The sequence below is a fragment of the Abramis brama genome (genome assembly GCF_963993115.1).
Source record: "Abramis brama genome assembly, chromosome: 5".
NCBI lineage: Eukaryota > Metazoa > Chordata > Actinopteri > Cypriniformes > Leuciscidae > Abramis > Abramis brama.
Window position 1 is genome coordinate 12,473,912 of NC_139967.1, and position 22,203 is coordinate 12,496,114.

Sequence of the window (22,203 nt, forward strand, 5' to 3'; positions counted from 1 at the left end):
TAAAGACCGCAGTAACTTTACCACAAAGACACTTAGTTTACCACTAAATGAGCTTTGAGCATTGGCCAATCATGTGCTGTTTATATCACACTTCCCCTGGAAACACGAGATAAGTAGATCTCCTGACAGATTTGTGGTATATTGGAAGCCCTGAAACATTGATGAAAGATAAAGATGAAATGCATTTTTTTCATAAATTATGAAATTTTGTAAGTGAGTAAGGAAACTTGTTTTTGCAATTTCCTGAAAGAGTGATAAAACCTATGAATGCCAACTCTATGAAGTTGCAAAACAACCAGCATTTAAAATACTATGTAAACTGAGCAGCAAAGAGATATTTAAAGGTGAAGCACGCAATTTTTGCACCATTAGCAACCAACAGAATTCCAAAAAGTATGTTTTCCAGAAGTTCCATACAATTTATATGAACTAAATAAATCTATAAATGAATGTTGGGCTTCTGAGAATTTGGGGCTTTACAATTTATTGACCAGGACATATGCATCAAGCACTAAACAAGAGCAAAGTCTTTCCTCATTTCAACAGTTCTCTCAGCTTACAATTATAATAAAAATCTTTCATTTCCTTTGCACTGCTGGCAATCACTCTCGGTTTTCTTATTTGGTAGAAATTCCTTACATTCATTCCATACAAAATACATTCAGAAAGACACTTCAGGTTTGTTCCTTTTTGAAATGAAAAGTATGTAATGCTCAAATTTAAAAGCCTTTTCAAAAATAGAGGTGATACTTTTCTGTCTTTTAAAGTAATTCTCCATGTGAGCATTACAAAAATATATATGTGTATTTACATATACTGAATGTTATTTGTAATTTACCCGCGAGGTGCTTTCTTTGTCTCTTTTTAGCACATCGCTTCATACTCGCTTTCACCCCTGAATTCTAGATTATTTTATAGATTATAATGTTGATTTTCTGTTTTGAATAAAAAAAACTGCTGCAATTAAAACACTGAAAACAACGAACAATTCTGAACATTTCTACAGGGAACAAGTTTACAATTGCATCCAAAACCTGACTTAATTTGGGAATTATTTGGTTTTTGAGTCTTCTCAGGTGTGCCAAAGAAAATGGGAAGCTATTCAATGCATGGCTGCAACTATACTCATAGTCTAAACCGGAACATAAACTGGTGAAGAAAGGGGTTTTGCTTAAAGGGATAGATCATCCAAAAATGAAAAATTTGTCTTCATTTACTCTCCTTCATGTCGTTCCAAATGTTTTAAGAATCAATACACAACTCTTCTCATATAAGAGCTGTGTCCACAGTGACAATGTCTGTGAAAAAAATAACAGAATTTTCATCTTTGGTTGAACAACAGCATCCCTTTAATAGATTACTATAATTGTGTTGGAGAAAAGGAGTAAAGGGTCAGACAATGTGTTATTTTAAGCAATTTACAAGAAGACACTATTTCTTTTACTTTGTGACCACAAGATGAATTGTTTTTTTGATATCCCACTGCAAATATATTTTAAAACCTCTGTGAAAATCGAAAGGTAAATCATTTCATTTGAAGAAACGATCTCAACATAAAAGTGCTCTAAACACACAGCAGAAACAGAAGAACTTGGTTGCTTGCATCTAATTCAAAAGCCCTATAAATGACTATATCTGCAATTTGCCTGCAAATCACTGAAGGCAGGTACCAGACAACATGTTTTTTGAGTTGTCCATGCATTTATCTAATACACGTGGTATAGCTTGAGGATTTTTGTTGTCCATCTATCAATTCTACTGATCGGTTTTAAGAAGCATCATAATCTGAAGGCAATGTCCACATATTTTTGGAAACAGGGAGCAGGGGTTCCGATGTTAAACATTAAATCGCTGTCCATATATTCCCAATGAGACTGGAGTGCTTAATGTATCATAGTCCAGTAGTGGAAGGAAAAGCAAATTCAACGAAACACCGATGTGATGTGTCCATCTAAATGGTTGACCCGGATGTCTTGGTGGCAACAGACACTTTCATCAAAAGCATGAAAAGTCATTTCCTGTGATGACAAACTGAATTTGTGGTTGCGGCACACTTAAATTGGACTAAAGAAGATGGATCCATGGTAGTTAAACTTCAAGCCAAGTTAACCGGAGCCAAACTGTTGCACAAGCCCATGTCTTACTAGTGTATCTTTAGATTCTTCATGATAGGACGAACAGTTTTTCAGCAGTACTTTTGTGCAAACTAAATGGAGGATGACGATAAACAATTTTATATTCTAGGGAAATAAAGTGTATAGCTGAAAAAAAGGAAAAAATGTGTGTGAAAAAAAGATGAGTATCATCTGGGCATGTACTCCTCAGGTACACCAGACAGGTTTCTCTTTCTGAGTGCCGTGTCCACAGTCTTAATAAGCCCGTCAATGGTGGCACGCATTTCAGGCGTGTAAGGGTCATAATCCAGCTTTCTGAGCCCAGAGCGTTTAAAGTTCCCATCTTTCTGTCCTTCCACACACAGCAGGCGGTCCTCTGACACTTCCAGGCCAAGAAAGATGACCATGGCTTTTAAGTGAGAGAAAAGGTCCCGTTTTAAATCCTCAAAGTGCACCACTTGAACTTTCTTCCCATATTTCAGCCAGTCTAGTGTGTGGGATGCCCACCATGGAGCGTAGTTCTTCACAAACTCTGGCCACTCTGATAGAGAGAGAGAGAGAGAGAGAGAGAGAGAGAGAGAGAGAGAGAGAGAGAGAGAGAGAGAGAGAGAGAGAGAGAGAGAGAGAGAGTTTAACTTCTTGAAATATAACATCTTACAGTAACATGCTGTCCCATGGCGCCTAAGATTTAGTTCATTAGAATACCTTTACACATTTGTAGACAAGCACCACACAAATGTAACATACATCGACAAACCCAACTTGATGGTTTTGTGAAGGCTGGAATAGTGGAGCGGCATAATTATAGTTTTAATCACTGATAGCACTTTTCTGAAATGAAACATTAAGCAAAAGTCAATCATACTCTGAACTTATTCGTTTTCAAGTAATAGTCATTTTCTGATGATTATCTTCAGTGGAGAGAAAGAAAAGCATTAGCTAATGTCTTTTTTTCACAAAGTGACTAAAATTATCATAATCAGGTTTATCCTGGTTTATCCACCCCAAGAGAGGATGTAAAACAAAAGAAAGGAAGAAGCATTTTTTTTAATGCTTCTGCGTTTCAGTTAGTGTGACGCATCAGAAAGGCACGTCAACAAGAACAGTGAAACAACCGAGGAACACTTTTATAAATAAAAAAAAGGAGTTTAAAAAACACGTCATTAAAATTTCAGAAACCAGAATGACAAAGTCCACATTTCGAAAAAACAAGACACCAAAATGTCACAAGCTTCTCTCCTGGGAAAAAAAATATTGTAAAGAAGCAGAACAAGAAGGAAACATTGCTTAAAAATGGACTTTGTGGGGTAAAGGAAACTTTGCACAATCTATTCACTGTACCACTGTTCACAAACAAATGCAACATCATTTTTGTCTTCTTGGTTAAATAGTTATAACAATTAACCATTAAAAAAAGTAAACACCAGTAACGTATTTGGTGCCTAGTAAAAGACTCATGTACCTAAAAATAAGCATAAGTTTTCAGGAGGTTTCAGAGTTAAAAAGGGAAAAGATTCTCAACTACATTAAACACAGTTATGGCCTTTTGTGTCTGATGAGGCATGCTTGTGACCGCAGTACAGCAGATTTACCCTCAAACTGGCGTCAACGTCAAGAACAAAGCAGAAGTTCTTTTGATCATTTACCCCTATGATAATCTTCCAAACTAAACTGAGACACAGTTCATTTCACGAGTTCACACTTACATATAATAAATAGAGTAAAGTTTATGCGTATTTGCCGTGCTGTCTTAAGGGGAGGGCTCCAAGCTCGGAATTCAACCGAACCCAGAGTGGTCCCCCATCCCAGGTTGGGATAGGAATAGATAGAAGTGAGGAGATGGGTGGTGGAGGGATGCTGGAAAACTGTCAAGGAACAGAAGTAAGTCTGCTGTGCATATATAACTCTTATCTTGTTCGTTGAATTGACCCATCGCTAAGCCCTGCCCCCCTTAGTTACTGTTGCTATCTCAGACAAACAAACAGAGTTGCTAACTGTCTTACAATGACAGCTGTCAGTATGAAAACCTTGTCCCAAGATGTTTTTGATAAATTTTAGACACAGAAGGACCACCTTTCGTCGAGGATCATTCAAGTGGGACTTAAATATGCCATGGAGGATATATAAAATATTTGTAAATAAATATGATAGGTAACAAGATTCATTTGGAAGCGAGGGTTTACAGATCGCAATGCAAGCGGGAGAAGCCTCATGTTACGGTCGTCACGATCGCAGATGGCTGTTTTTGAGCCCTCGGGTGTTTTTGACCTACTGTTCATGACGTGAGAACAGTTAGCTGTTTAGGTTTGTACATTAGCATGGACTCACTAACTTTAATTGTAACTTAATGAGAGAATGACAACCAGAAAAACATTTTCATTCTTCATTTGGATTGGGGTTGAATCCTTAGGGAACCAGGCTACTACGCTCACATTATTGATATTATAAATAAACCGGGCTTCTGTCGTATTGCGCAGATAATTGGTCAGTTCACGCTAATCTTATCACACTTTTGAAACATGCTGGTGAATGCGCGCACAGTACGGTGATTCAATACATGAATACGCATGCCCATCCTCTCAGTACCCCAGGCACATTTTTTACCATTTTTGTAGCATAAATACCATCAAACCGATGAGAGCTTCGGATCTTCCAATGTTTCTCTATGGCGCTGAAACCTAAAAATGTCAGAGTTCCGGTCCCCGTGCAACTGATACTCAACTGCCATTGGCTCATCTGCGTTCGAGGGGAGGGGCTTACCGATAGGTCAACTGATTACTGAATTTGCTCCTCTTTTGTTAATTAGGTTAATTATCTGGATGTGCTCCTCCCGAACTTTGTTAGTAAAACATCATATAGCGATGAGCTTGAGAGAAATGTTGACTAAAATATGTTTGTAGTTTCATTCAGTGTGGAAAAATATCTATAAAACAGTTCCATCTAATTAAGATGTTCTATTTTACCTAATATTTGTGAATGTGGTGTATTTTGTATGCTTTTCAGAGAATTGCACCATTCACACAAATATGTTTACGTCAAACCACATAGGACATGGACATACTGTAAATGGGAAAATGATCAATATGGCGGCAGTAGGAAAGAAAGTTAATAACGCCAGTTAACATGGTTATGTGCTTCATGTGAGTAGCGATGTTTGTGTTGCACACTAAATAGAGCTATCACTAGCTTTCATTTCTCACCTTTCCCCCTCCAGTGAGCTTGAGAGGCAAATCCAATATGGCCGCCATACTTTCGGTTAAATTCAGCCATGAGTGCTTTATAAGGGTTCCGGATCATAAGGATGCTAGCGTCAAAGGTGTCAATCTCCTTCCTGCCACTCTCGTGGGTCTTGATACATATGGTTCTACCGCTGCGCCAGTGATCTCTCTCCCCTTTGAATCCTGCATATTCAAAGAGTTCAACAAGAGAGAAAGACCATGAGCAAGCAAGAGAGAAATAAAATGGCTTTATGGAGAACTAAAAGATAAATTAACCTTTGTTGTACAGTGAGCCATCAAAGTAGTAGCTCCCCGTGTAGTGTCCCGTGGCCAGTTCAATAAGGTGACGGGCCCAGGTATTCCCCGCTCCTGGGAAACTAGCTAGTGCAATTAGGTGCTTGGAACGAGTGGGTAAAAACCGCCGGTCCATACAGCGATTATCTGTAGAGATAAAGAAACCAAACATGAGATATTGTAGTGAGAAATATCCTTAGTCTCATTAAAGTTTCCTTAAAATAGTTTGACAAGCAAGTATATTAGCATATATATGGTCTTAAAACTAACATATATGGATTAGAACCACAAAAAATATTGTCTTTAATCACAGAATCATTCTGTAAAAGATGTCTCTATCAGGTTTGAGTGGTTTGATGAACAGTGCGCTTATAATGCACACATCACCATAAACATATGCTGTTATTTTGATGAAGTGAGACAAGTTGATCTTAGATACTGCTCTAGAAAACAGTCTGATTCAGTCTTTTCAAATGTTTTCTTGCTTGGATTTCAATTTCGGTTTGGACCAGTTCGTGATGACCATTCAGAATTTGAACCACAGAGCAGATGACAGTCAGACTGAGGAGGAAATGAGATGACTTTACTTTGATTGGTAAGCAGGGACAGAGATAATGGGGTGAAAGGTGGGAATGATTCTAGGGTCCCACAATGATTGTAGTATTTAATTTAGTATTTAATTTAATGTATTTTAAGCCAAATCCCTCATACTAAAATAATGTGCTTGTGTTCCTTTAACATTATAAATAATATTATATAATATTTAAAATGTAGTTTAAAACTTCATATAATTTGTATTATATTTACAGAAGGAAAATATTTATAGTAATTTATAGTAAATATTTATAGAAAAGGGCCAGTCTATAAATGTCAAAATACAGTTTCAAAAGTATAGCTACAAAATGCAAACATTATGTGTGGTAACATGATTTTAGTGTGATAATATAGCTTACTAACCTTATCTGTGTAAAGTTATCTATGGAATATCTAATATTACAAGGACAATATTTGTTGCCATTTTGCCTTCGTGGTTATAAACTTACACAGATAAAGTTGATTAACATTATGCTCATTATAACTTTTATTGAACCAGGAACATCTCTGTGTTTCGGAAGAAGGCTCTGCTTGCATAGCAGAGCAGTTGCATCATTTAAGTGTTGCAAGTGTGCATTTATTGAAATTATATCATGCATATGCATATATATGCATATGCATGATATAATTTCTATATATATATATATATATATATATATATATATATATATATATATATATATATATATATATATGCATATGCATGATATAATTTCAATAAATGCACACTTGCAACACTTAAATGATGCAACTGCTCTGCTATGCAAGCAGAGCCTTCTTCCGAAACACAAACATGCACTCGGCCAAAAAACACACACACACACGGTTGACTTTGAGGGAGGGGAAATGCCAGTTTTTAATGAGATGTTCCTGCTTCAATACATATATACAATTATATATATATATATATATCATGCATTCAGAGATATCTGCATTCTATTTAATGTCATTTTTACATGTGGGATCGTCATCTTTAACCACTCTTGAAAAAAAAGCAAACTGTAATAAAGGAGTCACATTTTTTTGTGCTCACTGTGACAGCGAACTTGGGGGAAGTGAAGAAGAAGTGTGAATTTTGCAAACATGAGGGTCAGCTTCTTTATAAGAGATAAGAAGCCTCAAAAGCAGTACAGGAAGGGTAATTGTTGTGCTTCTGTGACTTGACATGTTTGTTCTTGTCCTAAACAGTCAAACCCGTATGGTTATCAAATCTTTATTTGCTGCCTGTGCATTGACGTGAGCCCACTGTTTTAGTCCAAACTAGGTCATGTTACCTTGCACTTGGGTCTGGTACACTACAAAGAAGTCATTGTTCCCGCAGCTCTCAAAGTCTTCCCCTACACATCGCTGGAGACACAGTTCCTCATCCTCACGCTCATGCAGAGTGAAGAGAGGAGTGGGAAACCCACAGTAACATTTTTCGCCACCCAAGGCAGCCAGAGAGAATTCCTATACCAGACAAAGGAAGCGATCATTTAAGACAGACTCGCATAAACACAGTAGTATGAGAGACACCAGATGCACATCATGCATACATACTCACTTTCTCTGTGCACAAGTCAACACACTTGTCCACTGACATGTTTTGAATAACAGCACTAGCAGGAAGCGCCAGGGTCACGTTATCTGGCCTCTTGAAACATCCCTTGAAGATGGCACTTCCATCTAAGAGCAAAATAAACAAGTACATGCTTTTTTTATTATGTAAAAACAACAAAACAACTACATTTTAGTATTTTGATGCTAGGGTGTTCTGATGCTAGGATGCTAGGGTGCTAGGGGATGTTCTGGGTGGTTTCTAGAGCAATGCTGTGTGGTTGTTGATGAGGTTTTATAGCAATGCACTTTAATACAATGAGGAATACTTTCTGCCATTATAAATAGTATAAATACCATCTAACACTATTTGCACTAGAAATAGTCTTTGTCTTTAATTAAACCGCTGTGGTCCCAAGAAATTCTTAACTTAATAGATCAAAGTTCCTGCACAACCATTGTATTTGTTTATCACATAACCTCTCCTACGCACATACATCCTGTCACATGAGAAAAGTGCTTAATCAGGACACACAGGACGGAATGTCACAAGTTTCTGCCAGTGTTATATTTTGAAATGAAACATGATGCATAAAGGAAAGGGTGTGAGGATCATGCCATAAAGATCTGGAAATAGATGCCATGAGAAACAGCTAAACAATACTGGGAAAAGCCTAGTTTTCAAAGCTGTAGTAAACACACATGCAAATGAATGAGAATGGGAGAACCTCAAATATACATCAGAGAGATATAATCTTTCCTCGACCACTGAAGGACAAAGAGTAGAAATCATTTACGAAAATCAGTCCACTGAGACAGCAATGGTGGGGAGTCATTTGCCCTGTGCTAACCTGCTCTGATTATTAAAACAGCTTGAAGATTAACAATACAGACAATGTCCAGGACAGTAAGGTATCATTTGCTAACATTAGAGCAATATATTTTGACAGCATTTATTAACCTTTGTTAATGTTACTTGTATTTATTAAAAATACAATTCTTCAATGATTGTTTATAATTCACTCGGCAATAACCAATGTTAACAACTTGATTTTAAAAATGCATTAGTAAGTGTTGAAATTAATATTAAGGTGAATAAATACAGTAGAAGTATCGTTCATTGTTACTTCATGTCAACTAATGTAGTAAATTAATGTTAACAAATGAAAGTTTTAGTTGGTCTTATCAATAAAAGCTGTTGTGTGTGTGTGTCGAGCCATATCTGTCATATCTGTGCGCCTGTCCAAATGTGTGAATGTAAGCTTGCTGATGCAGATGTGTAAAAGTATCCGTGTGTAAGAGTGCTCACATCGGCGGGCCGACTCCTGGCTCAGCTCCAGTCTGTAGATGGACAGTCGATTAGGTCCTCCACAGAGGTTACTCTTCTCCCCTTTACACTCCATATTACATTCACTCTCTGACACGTTGGGCGCCTGGATCTTATGGCCACAGTAGCACTCAGCTCCAAACTCCAGACCCGCATAGAGATAACCCCTAATAACACAGGATGAAGAAAAAACATCTTTATTATGTATTTAGTTGCTATTATGCATTATTGCTGCGGCTGCTGTATATTATTGCTGCTGTTGTAGATTATTGCTGCGGCTGCTGTATATTATTGCTGTTATTGTAGATTATTGCTGCAGCTGCTGTATATTATTGCTGCTGTTGTAGATTATTGCTGCGGCTGCTGTATATTATTGCTGTTATTGTAGATTATTGCTGCAGCTGCTGTATATTATTGCTGTTATTGTAGATTATTGCTGCAGCTGCTGTATATTATTGCTGTTATTGTAGATTATTGCTGCGGCTGCTGTATATTATTGCTGTTATTGTAGATTATTGCTGCGGCTGCTGTATATTATTGCTGTTGTTGTAGATTATTGCTGCAGCTGCTGTATATTATTGCTGTTATTGTAGATTATTGCTGCAGCTGCTGTATATTATTGCTGCTGTTGTAGATTATTGCTGCGGCTGCTGTATATTATTGCTGTTATTGTAGATTATTGCTGCGGCTGCTGTATATTATTGCTGTTGTTGTAGATTATTGCTGCTGCCCTATTGATTATTGCTGCTGCCCTATTGATTATTGCTGTTGTTGCATATATATATATATACAGTATATACATATATATATATATGTGTGTGTGTGTGTGTGTGTGTGTATGTAAACTGCTATGATGAATGCTAACCAGCCATTTAAATGTTGTGAGCAGCAAGCTCATTGGCTGCAGACGTGACAAACCAATCAGCTTGTGCCAAGTAGTTAACACTGTGAATATCATCAGGTAGCGTTAAAGGAATAGTTCACTTAAAAATAGAAAATTCTATCAACATTTACTCACCCTCAAATTGTTTCAAACCTGTATGAATTTCTTTCTTCTACTGAACACAAAGGAAGATATTTCGAAGAATGTCGGTAACCAAACAGTTGATGGATCCCATTGACTTCCATAGTATTTTTTTTCCTGCTATTGAAGTCAATGGGGTTACATCAACTGTCTGGTTACCAACATTTTTCAAAATACAGTGGTGGTCAGAATTAATGGCACCTCTGGTAAATAAGATAAAAAATGGCTGTAAAAAATAAATCTGCATTGTTTATCCTTTTGATTTTTCATTCAAAAAATTCACAAAAATCTAACCTTTCATTGAAGTAAAAGAATTGAAAGTGGGGGGGAAATCACATTATAAAATAAATGTTTTTCTCCAAAACACGCTGGCCACAATTATTGGCACCCTGTTATTAAATACTTTTTGCAACCTCCTTTTGCCAAGATAACAGATCTGAGTTTTCTTCTATAATGCCTGATGAGTTTGGAGAATAACTGACAAGAGATCAGAGACCATTCCTCCATACAGAGATCCTTCAGATTCACAAGTTCATGTTGGTGCTTCTTCTCTTCAGTTCAGCCCACTCATTTTCTATAGTGTTCAGTTTAGGGGACTGGGCCAGTCATGGCAGAAGCTTCATTTTGTGCTCAGTTACCCATTTTTGTGTTGATTTTGATGTTTGTTTTGGACCATTGTCCTGATGGAAGATCCAACCACGGCCCACTATAAGAATTCTAGCAGAGGCAGACAGGTTTTGATATTTGCTAGAATCCATAATACCATGTATCTGAACAAGATGTCCAGGACCTCCAGCAAAAAAATAGGCCCACAACATATAAGATCCAGCATTTAACCATAGGTATGGGGTACTCTTCATCCCTGTTTGCACCAAACACATCTGGTGGGTTTTCTGCCAAAAAGTCCTTTTTTTTGTTTCATCTGACCATAGAATCCGGTCCCTTTTGAAGTTCCAGTCGTGTCTGACAACTGAATATGCTGGAGTTTGTTTTTGGATGAGCGAGGAGGATTTTTCTTGAAACCCCTTCCAAACAACATGTGGTTGTGTAGGGGTTGTTTGATAATTTTTTTTAGGCTTTCTGACCCCCAAGACTCAACTAATATCGGCAATTCTCCATCTGTGATCCTTGGAGAGTCTTTGGCCACTCAAACTTTCCTCCTCACCGTGCATTAAGACAATATAGACACACGTCCTCTTCCTGGCAGATTCATGACATCTTTAGTTGATTATAACTTCTTAATTATTGCCCTGATGGTCAAAATGGGGATTTTCAATTCTTTAGCTATTTTCTTACAGCCACTTTCTATTTTGTGATGTTCAACAATCTTTTGATGCACATCAGAACTATATTCTTTGGTTTTATTCATTGTGGATGATTCAGGGAATTTGGTCTTTGTGCTTCCTCATATTTAAACTCCTGTGAAACAAGAAGTCATAGCTGGACAATTTCATGTTCCTAGTCACCCTGGTGTGCTAAAAAAAGGTAAATATTAATGGGAATATACTTCAGAGATATTTTACTCGTAAAAAAATTCAAGGGGTGCCAATAATTGTGGCCGACGTGTTTTGGAGAAAAACATTTATTTCATAATGTGATTTCCCCCCCACTTTCAATTCTTTTACTTCAATGAAAGGTTAGATTTTTGCGAATTTTTTGAATGAAAGATCAAAAGGATAAACAATGCAGATTTATTTTTTTACAGCCATTTTTGATCATATTTACCAGGGGTGCCATTAATTCTGTCCACCACTTGTATATTCCTTTGTGTTCAGCAGAAGAAAGAAATTCATACAGGTTTGAAACAACTTGAGGGTGAGTAAATGATGACAGAATTTCCACTTGTAAGTGGACTATTCCTTTAAGTACCCATCAGCCTGCAACATCTAGTTTCATGACAGAACTAGGCATATCTTTTCTTCTGTATTCTGGTGTACATATGATGGAAATTGATTCTATTTTTTTTTTAAAAAGAAGGAAAAAAAAGAAAGTAGGACAGGACAGGAAGTTACGCAACATGTTTACTGGATTTTGAGATGTGGCTGTTGAACTCAAATCTGGAAGCAGATGAACGTGAACTTGAGGGGCGGGTTTAAATGACTAAATGATTTGAGAATTTCTGCATATGTCACCAGAGAGAAGCCTGTTGTTTTCACCAGAAGATCCAATTATGATATTGTGATTAAATATTACATCATATTTCATCATATTTAATCATAATAATATTTAATAATAGGTCAAAAAAATAATTATTAAAATAACCCCTATGCACGGATGAATTGTTTAAAATAAGATCTATAAAAGTATTTAGAAAATGAATAGGGTGAATATAAATTTTATGCTGACTTTTAACACTTAAAACAGAGAGAAATTTGATTATTTCACCGTAAACAATACACTCTATAAAAATGCTGCATGTCGTCTAGTAGATAAATATCTCAGTTGTTAACTGAAAGGTTCAAAAAGGGGTGTTTCATGAACTACAGAATAACACTTGTGCCTTTGGGCAGGTCACTTAAAAACAGGCTTTTCAAGGGGAAGTGTAAGACATGCACCACAGTTTCCTTTATACTGATACATTCAGTGATGCACACGGGCATGCATGTACATGTAGCCTTTGAAAACAAAAGAAAGAATGTGGTCTATTATTCTGACACTTTGACCAACTCCCAGCAATGTTCCCCTCCCTTAAATTCAGATCAAACTGTTTTGCAAAAGAAATAGGTTTCGATACAGCTAATGCACTGTGTGCAGAGTATAATTTCCAAGTGCAAGGCTGAGATGAAAAGTAAGCTGAACAGAAGCATTGATTGTGAACATGAAATTCTGGGGTTCAAAAGCTCTTTTATTGAACAATCGCTTTAATGTGCTCTCCACCCTTCAGACCCCTCCTCTATGCAGCTGTTTTTTTTTTTTTTATTCTTTTAAAAAATGTGAGAACTACCCTAAGCTGAGCCCCCAGTTTAAAAACATAAAAGAATCATTGTCAACAGAGCCCTTCCTTTAAAACAATGGTTCTGGTAAAACTTCAGTCCACGAGACAGCAGTAAACTTCCTCTTGACTCGTGATCAATCAACAATCACTTTCATCAATGTTAAAGCTTCTCTTGAAATTTATTTCCAACAAAAATACATGCAAAACTGGCAAAATAAACTTAAAAACAAAGTCCATCCATTCATTTGCTCTTTTGAGTGTGATGTTTGTGCATGATGTCAGTTTTATAGCCCCTATTTTGATCTGAGGAGAGAACATAAAGGACCGTCTTTCTCCAGAGTCTGGCTCATACGCAAGAGAGCATTGAGACCAGATGTACTGTTTCTGTTGACTCTCATTCCTTCCTGTAAAGCAGTCCTGAGGCCAAAATTCCTCAGCCTTTTTTTTTCTCCCTTTCTCTCTTTCCAAGGCACAGACTGATGTGATGTTAATGGGTATGCAGTGTTAAGAAACATCGGGAAGCAGAAGGAGTAGTAGAGGAACCGAGGAAAGAGGAAGGAAGCAAGAGTGCTAACAAGATGGAAAGTAGAAAAAGCATCATTACCAGTTCAACCAAAAATAAAAATTCATTTAATTTAATCATCATTTACTCACCCTAATGTTGTTCCAAATCTGTGTCAAAACTGTAGGAATTTTGAATAAATTTGCTGTTTTTTCTCTCTCTCCACAAAACCTGTATATATGAGCAAGTCTAATTTTAAAAGTGAGATTTCTAGACTTGGAAAAATCATGTAAATTAATACAATATTAAAATGCCAAGGGCATTTTTAATATAAATATAAATTTTTCTGCCAGATCAAAAATATTTTATCAGGTAGATTGTAAGAAAAAATATTATTTAAAATCCAGTATAAGAAAACGACTGAAAATGTAATTAAATAAATTCATGGGTTAAAAAAAGAGTGGGATCCCTGAAAACATTCGGCTCTCATAACTTCTTGAGTCATGAAATATAATTATTTTGAGTTAAGTTCTTTTTTTAATTTACAGGAACTAGGAGTGTTCACAGATTAAAATATGCTTTGAAAGCAAAACCAGGGCTAGGGGCTTTCGAATATTGTTCTGGACAATAGGGGTGGGGGGACTTGGGGTCAAGGTTGAGAACCACTGATCAATCAATTCATTTAAAAGATCAGATTTATAAGTGAATAATGACTTAAAATTCAACCTGTTCCTCTAATAAAGCTATCATATGGCTACTGAAAAACTGGAATAAAGTGCATGAGTAGTACTGACCACATTTACTCTCATGATGTTTTTCATTATTTTTGAATCACTGTTGATTCACTGTATTTCCACAGAAAAGAGGGATTGGCAAAGTTCTTCAGTATTTTCCATTTTGTGTTCCAAAGAAAAAAATTATTAATTCAGGTTTGGAAAGACATCTGGATGAGTGAATGATGACTATTTTCATTTTAGGATGAAAGTTCATTTCAGGGTGAATGTTAATTACTGGTGAGCACACATCCTGAAAATGAATGAGAGTACATGGTAAAACACAAATCTTTGTGCCTATCAGAGGATCATCAGAGGAAACAGCATATCTGAAAACTCTCTCTCATTGCTGAGTAACAAGATAACTCAGGGAATTAGATTAGTGTAATGTGTATTAAATGAGTCATGTATTGAAGGGGCTTTAAAGGGATACTCCACTTTAAAATGAAAATTCTGTCATCATTTACTCACCATCATGTTGTTTCAAACCTGTATGAATTTCTTTCTTCTGCTGAACAGAAAGGAATATATTTAGAAGAATGTCAGTAACCAGACACTTTTTGGTACCATTGACTTCCATAGTATATTTTTTTCCTACTATGGAAGTCAATGGTACCAAAAACTGTCTGGTTACTGACATTCTTCTAAATATATTCCTTTCTGTTCAGCAGAAGAAAGAAATTCATACAGGTTTGAAACAACATGATGGTGAGTAAATGATGACAGAATTTTCATTTTAAAGTGGAGTATCCCTTTAACTAAGAGCAATTACATGTTTATGATAACTCATAATGTGTATGTATGTGTACTTGTACATGATAACATGATTGTTTGTGTGGGTTTAGTTTGGGAGTGTACTGTGTAGGTGTGGAAATGTTATCTTAAAAGAATAGTAAAACTTGAAATCATTTGCATTATGGGGGACAGATATCTGCTAATGGCCATCAAGAAAACTGCTTAATAAACTTACAATATAATGTCTTAATGAAAGGATTCTGTCATGGTATTTTGAGGTCAAAGCACAGAAAATGTAATTATGTGAGTATATAAACTATAGAAGTCAAAAGAAATGTGTCATTGTGATGCAAATGTGTGCGCATACTCTTCTACATGGAGATAAAAAGTTTCAGTCGGCATACTGTACCTCTCAGCGCAGTTGTCCTGGCAACGGAAGACGGTCATTTTTTTGTAGTCAAAGAAGGACACCCCTCTAAGAGCCCGTTTCTGTGTGTCATCAACATAGCAGCCGGTGTACTTTGCTAAAGAGAAAAATATTGAAAACATCATTAATTCCAGAACCAAGAATTAAAAAATTACAAATTAGTGCTGATTTGAATCCTCTTGATCAGTAAATCCTGTTGATTCATAAAATGAATTCAAGGTTGTAAAGCACATTTCATAATTACTAAAGTTGAAACACATCACCATCTAGTGGCCAAATAGTGAAATCGCAGCCATATCTGTATGACTGTTTTGGATTAGGGAATTTTGAATATTAATTAAAGGCATTTTCATACATGCTGAAATCGTATTACAACATTTTTATAAATGAGAATAATGTTGGATAAGTTTCTTAATATAAACTTTAGTAGGCCTTTTAATTAAGATTTTGTGAATAAGTTATTAAATGGTTTATTATTCACACTAGTTAACACATGCATAATATTGAAGTCTGTGATAATTAAGTAGCTTTAATTTGTGCGTATTTTGACAAGTCAAAGCGGGATAATCAACATTCCTTTATAAAGAGCTTAATTTGCGTAAAAGATTAAATTATAAATCCTCTGAAATTGAATGTAAAAATACATTTTAACAAGTGCTAACAGTCTGCCATCACATATTGTGATTAGCAACCATACAGAAAATGCCATTCCATATATTAACAGCTTGTGACACAAAACATTAAAACACATCTACACTTTGGATATGGCCACATTGTTGTGGATGTTTTGTTCTGAAAACATTTACAGTCTGATGCACAGATGCATCATCTGCTCCATCAATCTCATCATTTGTGACACACACACACACACACACACACACACACACACACACACACGCACACACACACACACACACACACACACACACACACACACACACACACACACACACACACACACACACGCGACCGAAAATGCCCTGTTGCACGACATCCATTCTTTCTCTGTAATCTCATCTCGCCCCATTAGGATTGAATGTATTTTCTAATAGCAGAGAAGAGCTGGTGAAGGGGGGTTCTGACATATACACATACGAACCAGTACAACATTATAGTAATTGCAATTGTCTAAAAAGCAGCGAGCATGATGGTGAGTTAATCGTATTGGCAGGCACAGAGGGCAAGCTCGGTAATCTGCTTTATCTACAAGTTAAGCTCCATTCACTCAACACTGTATTGCCATTCTGTGAAGCAACTAAGTGCTTGGATGAAACTCTCACTAGCAGCACGACTACAGAGTTAATGATGCTCTGCTGTACTCGCATGATGAGCTCTCTGCATGAACCGTTTGCCCTGGATATATGAAGAATAATGAAAAGGGGAACGGGGATGAGTTATAATAGTTTCACTTCAATATATTTGAATAAACCTCAATAGCATAGCCTATAAAATTAAAACTGTTTTCTGTTTTTACACTTCTAAACTCTTGTACTTGCTTCTATATTTTAAAAACGTTAATATTTTCTATTTAATGTAGAAAGGACATGCCTTTTTCTTTGCTTTTTCGTCTCTGGCATTTGTCTATTGTATTAATCTCATTTATTAGACATTATTGTATAAATGGAACTTTTTATTTGTACAGCTTTGAGCTACTAATACAAGTGATCTTTGAATTTAGATTATAATTATTATTAATTGTGAAGGGAAGACCAGTGCTAGTGCTGTCAAAATATTTACTGGATTAAAATTTTGCCCTAGTTTCCTCTGTATTATTATTATTATTATGAAAGCTTATTTCAGTCACAAACAGTGTAAAAGTGTCCTGAAGGAGGCAGAGTAGAGACAGGGACAACACATGGAAGAGTAAAATGAAACATGACACCAAAATTGACCCCCTCCGCTTTAATAATACATGGTCTCAATGATTCAACAGTGAATGTGAATAAAAAAAATCTAAATATAATGACTACAGTACATAAATATATTATAGAAATATTAAACACATATAGGCCTAACTGAAATTTTTACATCACTAGTTCCTTTAAATCAAGTTCTGTTTCACCCAAAAAGTAAAATGGGTTGTAAAGGTTAACTTCCACGCGTGTTACATGTTTTAAAAACACTACTAGGTGCAAAACTCACTCTTCCTTTCCCTTTATTTTTCTCTTTTTGTGGAAAAGTGACTCTGTAAGAGTTAGGAGAAGAGGAAATCAATTGCTGATTTACTTCACTTTTTAAAATGATGCAAGTGTCTGATATAGTTCAGACCACAAGATCACTGATGTACTAACTGAGCTAATATAAGACATTTGCATTTCCTCCTCTGTTCCGTACTGTCACCCAATCTGGTGCCGATATCACACATATCGTAGACTACAGTGAAGGATGTTGGGGGCCTGAGCTCATGTTTCTGTCCTTGACATCCTTTGAGATTAATAATTAATTAAATTAAATTAATTAATTAAATTAATATAATAAAGTGGCTTACTTATCAGAGGTTGATTGCTAAAGTCATGCACTGTCAAAAGTGAAACGTGCAGTGTTTTACTACAGGGTTACAATTTTTATAGAGGCCCACTTGAGAACCATCTGTTCAAACCTCACCATGGATAAAGGTAATGACCCGAGACTTGCACAATCCACTAATTGGCTTTCTTTTGCCTTTTTGTGGGGTTCTGTGTGAACTACAGTAAGTTAGCACAGGTGACTGTGGTGAGACTTTTCTGTATGTAGTCCATATTTCAAAGAGAAATATGGTTTAATTTGAAAGAGGCCCACATTGGCTATTCAATCAAGCTGTTTCTTGGTGTAATGTTCACTATGATTTAAGTAACTTGCTAAATGCATCCTGTAAACTAAACCAATCATGACTAAAGTCTTTCAGATTTTACTTTGGACTGCACAGCACACCATGAACTATAACTATAACCATAACATTTTAATTTTCAAGATAATAGCCGTTTCCATGCAACAACTATAACAGTAAGGCTAAAAAGGAACAAAATTGTTGGAATCATTTTCAAAGCAATGTTTCCAGCTTCTGATGAACATTAAACACATTGACAGCCAATCAAAATCCTTCCTACTTCATGAATTAATTGTGCATTGGTGTGGACACTAATATACGCTACTGTTTAAAAGACTGAGATTTTTAAAAAAGAAATGAACACTTATATTCAGCAAGGATACATTAAGTTGTTTCCAAAATATGCAGGTTTTTTTCTATTCATCAAAGAATATTGAAAAAAATGTATCACGGTTTCCACACAAATATTAAGCAGCACAAATGTTTTCAACACTGATAATAAGAAATGTTTCTTATTTCTTACCAAATCAGCATATTATAATTATTTCTGAAGGATCATGTGTCACTGAAGGCTTGAGTAATGGATGCTGAAAATTCAGCTTTGCCATCACAAGAATACATTTCATTTTAAAATATACTAAAATAGAAAAATAGTTATTTAAATTTGTACTAATATTTTCCAATATTATTGTTTTTACTGTATTTGTATTGTGTTTTAATGCAGCCTTCCCTGGTGAAAAATAAATATACAAAAATGTATTTGAAATACATTTATTTTATGCTAAGTATACTACAAATACATTTACATACTTATGTACTTAATATACATACCCTGCACTTGCACTTCTGGTATACTAAATTGATATACTTAAAGTCTGCTAAATTGGAAATTAGTTATTTTGTACTTAATGCACTTTAGTTATCCGGAAACAGTGCTGAAGTTCAACTAAAGAGATACTTAAGTATATTTGATTGTGCTAAAGTGGAACTACTGCAAGTATACTTTAGGTACACTTTGAATATCTTGCATTTAAAGACTGATATTATACAGAGATCATACTATCCTTACTAATAGTGATATTAAAATACATTTAGGCTTAATATTAATAAATGTGCATTGTGCAATAAAGAAGTGCTCCAAATAAAGTTGAATTATAATATTTATATCAGCAATTCTTAAGCGATATGTCAGTAAATATGTTAATGAATTTGTAGTATACTTAGTATGAAATAAATGTATTTTAAATACATTTTGGTATAGATTTTTCACTAGGGTTAGTCAGGCTTCTTTAAAAAAAAAAAAAAAAAAAACCTGTTACCAACCCCAATCTTTAGAATAGTAGTGTAGTTGTCATAATAGCTATTGTTATAGTTTTCGTCCTTGATGTGAACGGACATTTAGGAATGATATGAATGATACATGTTTCAGCTTTCTACATCTAAGACCTTCAGCAAACACCATCAAACACACTTTCCAACTAAACCATGATGGAGGTCACATCATGTATATTTAATCACATCACCTCAAAGAAGAAGCTTTTATTTCAAAGATTAATGAACTGACTTTACAATTATTTACAGGAATATTGGGGACTTGAGAAAGTCAGAGCTTTCCCAGTTGCACAAGGCTAACCCATAAATGAGAATAGTGTTAAACTTCTTTAGGATAACCATAAATGCTTTCATTGGGATCACTCAAATGAGGTTTTATTAAATGTATCAATTACATTTTTGTCTTTATTATAAAAATATATATTTCTGCTTATTCCATTAGTTAAAAAAATAAAGAAATTATATCACACACTCTCTGATTTTAAGACTTGTGCCTACGGTTAAGCAAAAAGGATTTTTAGGAGAGATGAAGCATCTGCCAAAGGCTATGAACTAACAACAGCTCTCAAATGTGTTACTCTAGCGTTAGAAAAAACATACACACGCATTCATTATTTACTTCAACAGTCACCAAAAGGGCATCTCATTCCTCCAGCTTAGCATTTTAAAGACACAGGAGGTTTGCCATACTCCACTGAGCTTCAACCATGGCCTTCATTCCATGACTGTCTGTGACAACTGACCAGTGACACGCATCTTGAAGGGCCAATCAGCTCGTTCTAATCAATAGCTGCGTTCTGCTTCACAGGGCACACAGTGTTCACTACACCCCGAGCACTTCATCTGACAAAAATAAACTAATCTGGAATGCCATGTACTGTAGCACTTGAGTCACACAGATTAGTACGATGATATAATATATGCATGTAAATAATTATAAATCATAATTAATATTTTATTTAAGTGTATACGTGTGTGAGCGTGTAAAAGAATAATTGATACAATTATTTGATAAGAAATAATTCATTATATATTTAAGTACATTTAATTAATCACACTGTGCTTTATAACTGCAATCAGAAGCATAAAAACTGAAAAAAAAAAAAAATCATATTTTTGAACTTCTTCATGAAGTTCTGAGGTGGTGTGCAATAACTGATGGGTAAATTTCACTCACCACTTCCTGTGAAGTGATATCGGCATATACACCTGTTCCCTATGCTATTCGCAGTGCCCTTTCAAATTAAACATATGGTATACAAGAAATCTCACCTAGGATGAGCGGATTTCCCTGTAAAGTCATTTTGCAGGGCAACATTGGGCAATTTAAACATACTCAGTGTTTTTATATTACAAAGTTTCTCCTTTAAGACACTGAATTAAGACTCTTTCTCCACTGAGAGTGTCTGAGGTTGCTATCATTGCAAGGAGAACTGTGCTTTGTGGTTTGCGTCATGACAGATGTGCAACATTAATCACTTCCTTTTTTAACACACAACCACGTGTCATGTCTGTGTGAGAACGTTTAAAGTATTCTGTTAAATAAGGCAATCCTGTGTATGAGAAGACCAGCATTGACAGCAGTGTGTAAAATGCTTAAGCAGAAAGACATTTGGCTACATTGGCAAGTGAGTGTCTTGGCTATGGTGGTGCACCAATATATATAAATTAATCAGTGTTTTTGTCTTGTTTTCAAGTATAAATATCTGAACATCCTTTAAGCAAAAAGATACATTTACTTTTTTCCAGATGTTTAATAAAATGTTTTTACAAATTCATATAAGATATAAAGTCTTGTTTAAACAGAAATGTCTGAGCGCTTCTCTGCATTTATTCATGAGAAAGAGCTCTTTTAACGAAGAATTCAAACAACACGCAGAGCGCCGAGAGCGGTATCTGCACGGAACACCACAAGGAGTTTAACAACGCCACAACGCGGATAATATAGTTCATATACGGACCGGAGCAAGAGTGTTTCAAGTTTATGCACATATTTCATATACTCTAGTGCTCTAAACATGAAGCAGCGCAGTGTATGAGTAAGTCTTCTTCAAATGAAATATATGTGCTAATAAGGACACTGACACAGCCGTACATCTGATCATGAACATTGTGATGTAATGTTGTCAGATCCAATACAGCTGACTGCTTCATCCTTCTACAAAAGTTTCTTTCCGAACTCTCCATTACACTGTGCCTCGTTTACAAAACAAAATGCTCCGAACAAACATATAATCCTCTGACGCGATCCAGGACACCATTAAAATGAGTCATGAACTTGTTTCTCACGCCGAGATCCTTCTGAAGTCTGTACAAGATGCAAATTAGCTTTTTAAAATGGACGTGTCAAAGCGAACATGTCAGACAGTGATTGAATGCCAGTGGGCGGGGCCTATAGTGCGATGATGTATAATTATTCGTCAATGTCTTGCTCTGGGGGCAGTCATATACAAATGTATTTACCCGTGTGACATCACAGATATTAAAATTTGCCGCTTTTGGAGCTTGATTAAATAAACACTTTGTTTAAAATAAGGAAGATGTTATGAGCTATGAAACTTGCAGGATGTTTAAATGGTACAAAGA

General features: G+C 35.7%; 1 protein-coding gene across 6 annotated transcripts in view; it reads right to left on the reverse strand.

Moving 5' to 3' along the window:
* Positions 1-467: 467 nt before the first annotated feature.
* wscd2 (WSC domain containing 2) overlaps positions 468-22,203 on the reverse strand; it is a 48,328-nt gene continuing 26,592 nt past the window's right edge. For all 6 annotated transcript variants that reach the window (XM_084114697.1, XM_084114693.1, XM_084114695.1 and 3 more), the window contains 7 exons: positions 15,462-15,576; positions 9,066-9,250; positions 7,764-7,885; positions 7,495-7,669; positions 5,609-5,773; positions 5,315-5,515; positions 468-2,655 (listed from right to left, as the gene is read on the reverse strand). In XM_084114697.1, the coding sequence (XP_083970823.1) occupies positions 2,303-2,655; positions 5,315-5,515; positions 5,609-5,773; positions 7,495-7,669; positions 7,764-7,885; positions 9,066-9,250; positions 15,462-15,576 (1,316 nt within the window). In that variant the 3' untranslated portion in view covers positions 468-2,302. The remainder of the gene's footprint in view (positions 2,656-5,314; positions 5,516-5,608; positions 5,774-7,494; positions 7,670-7,763; positions 7,886-9,065; positions 9,251-15,461; positions 15,577-22,203) is intronic.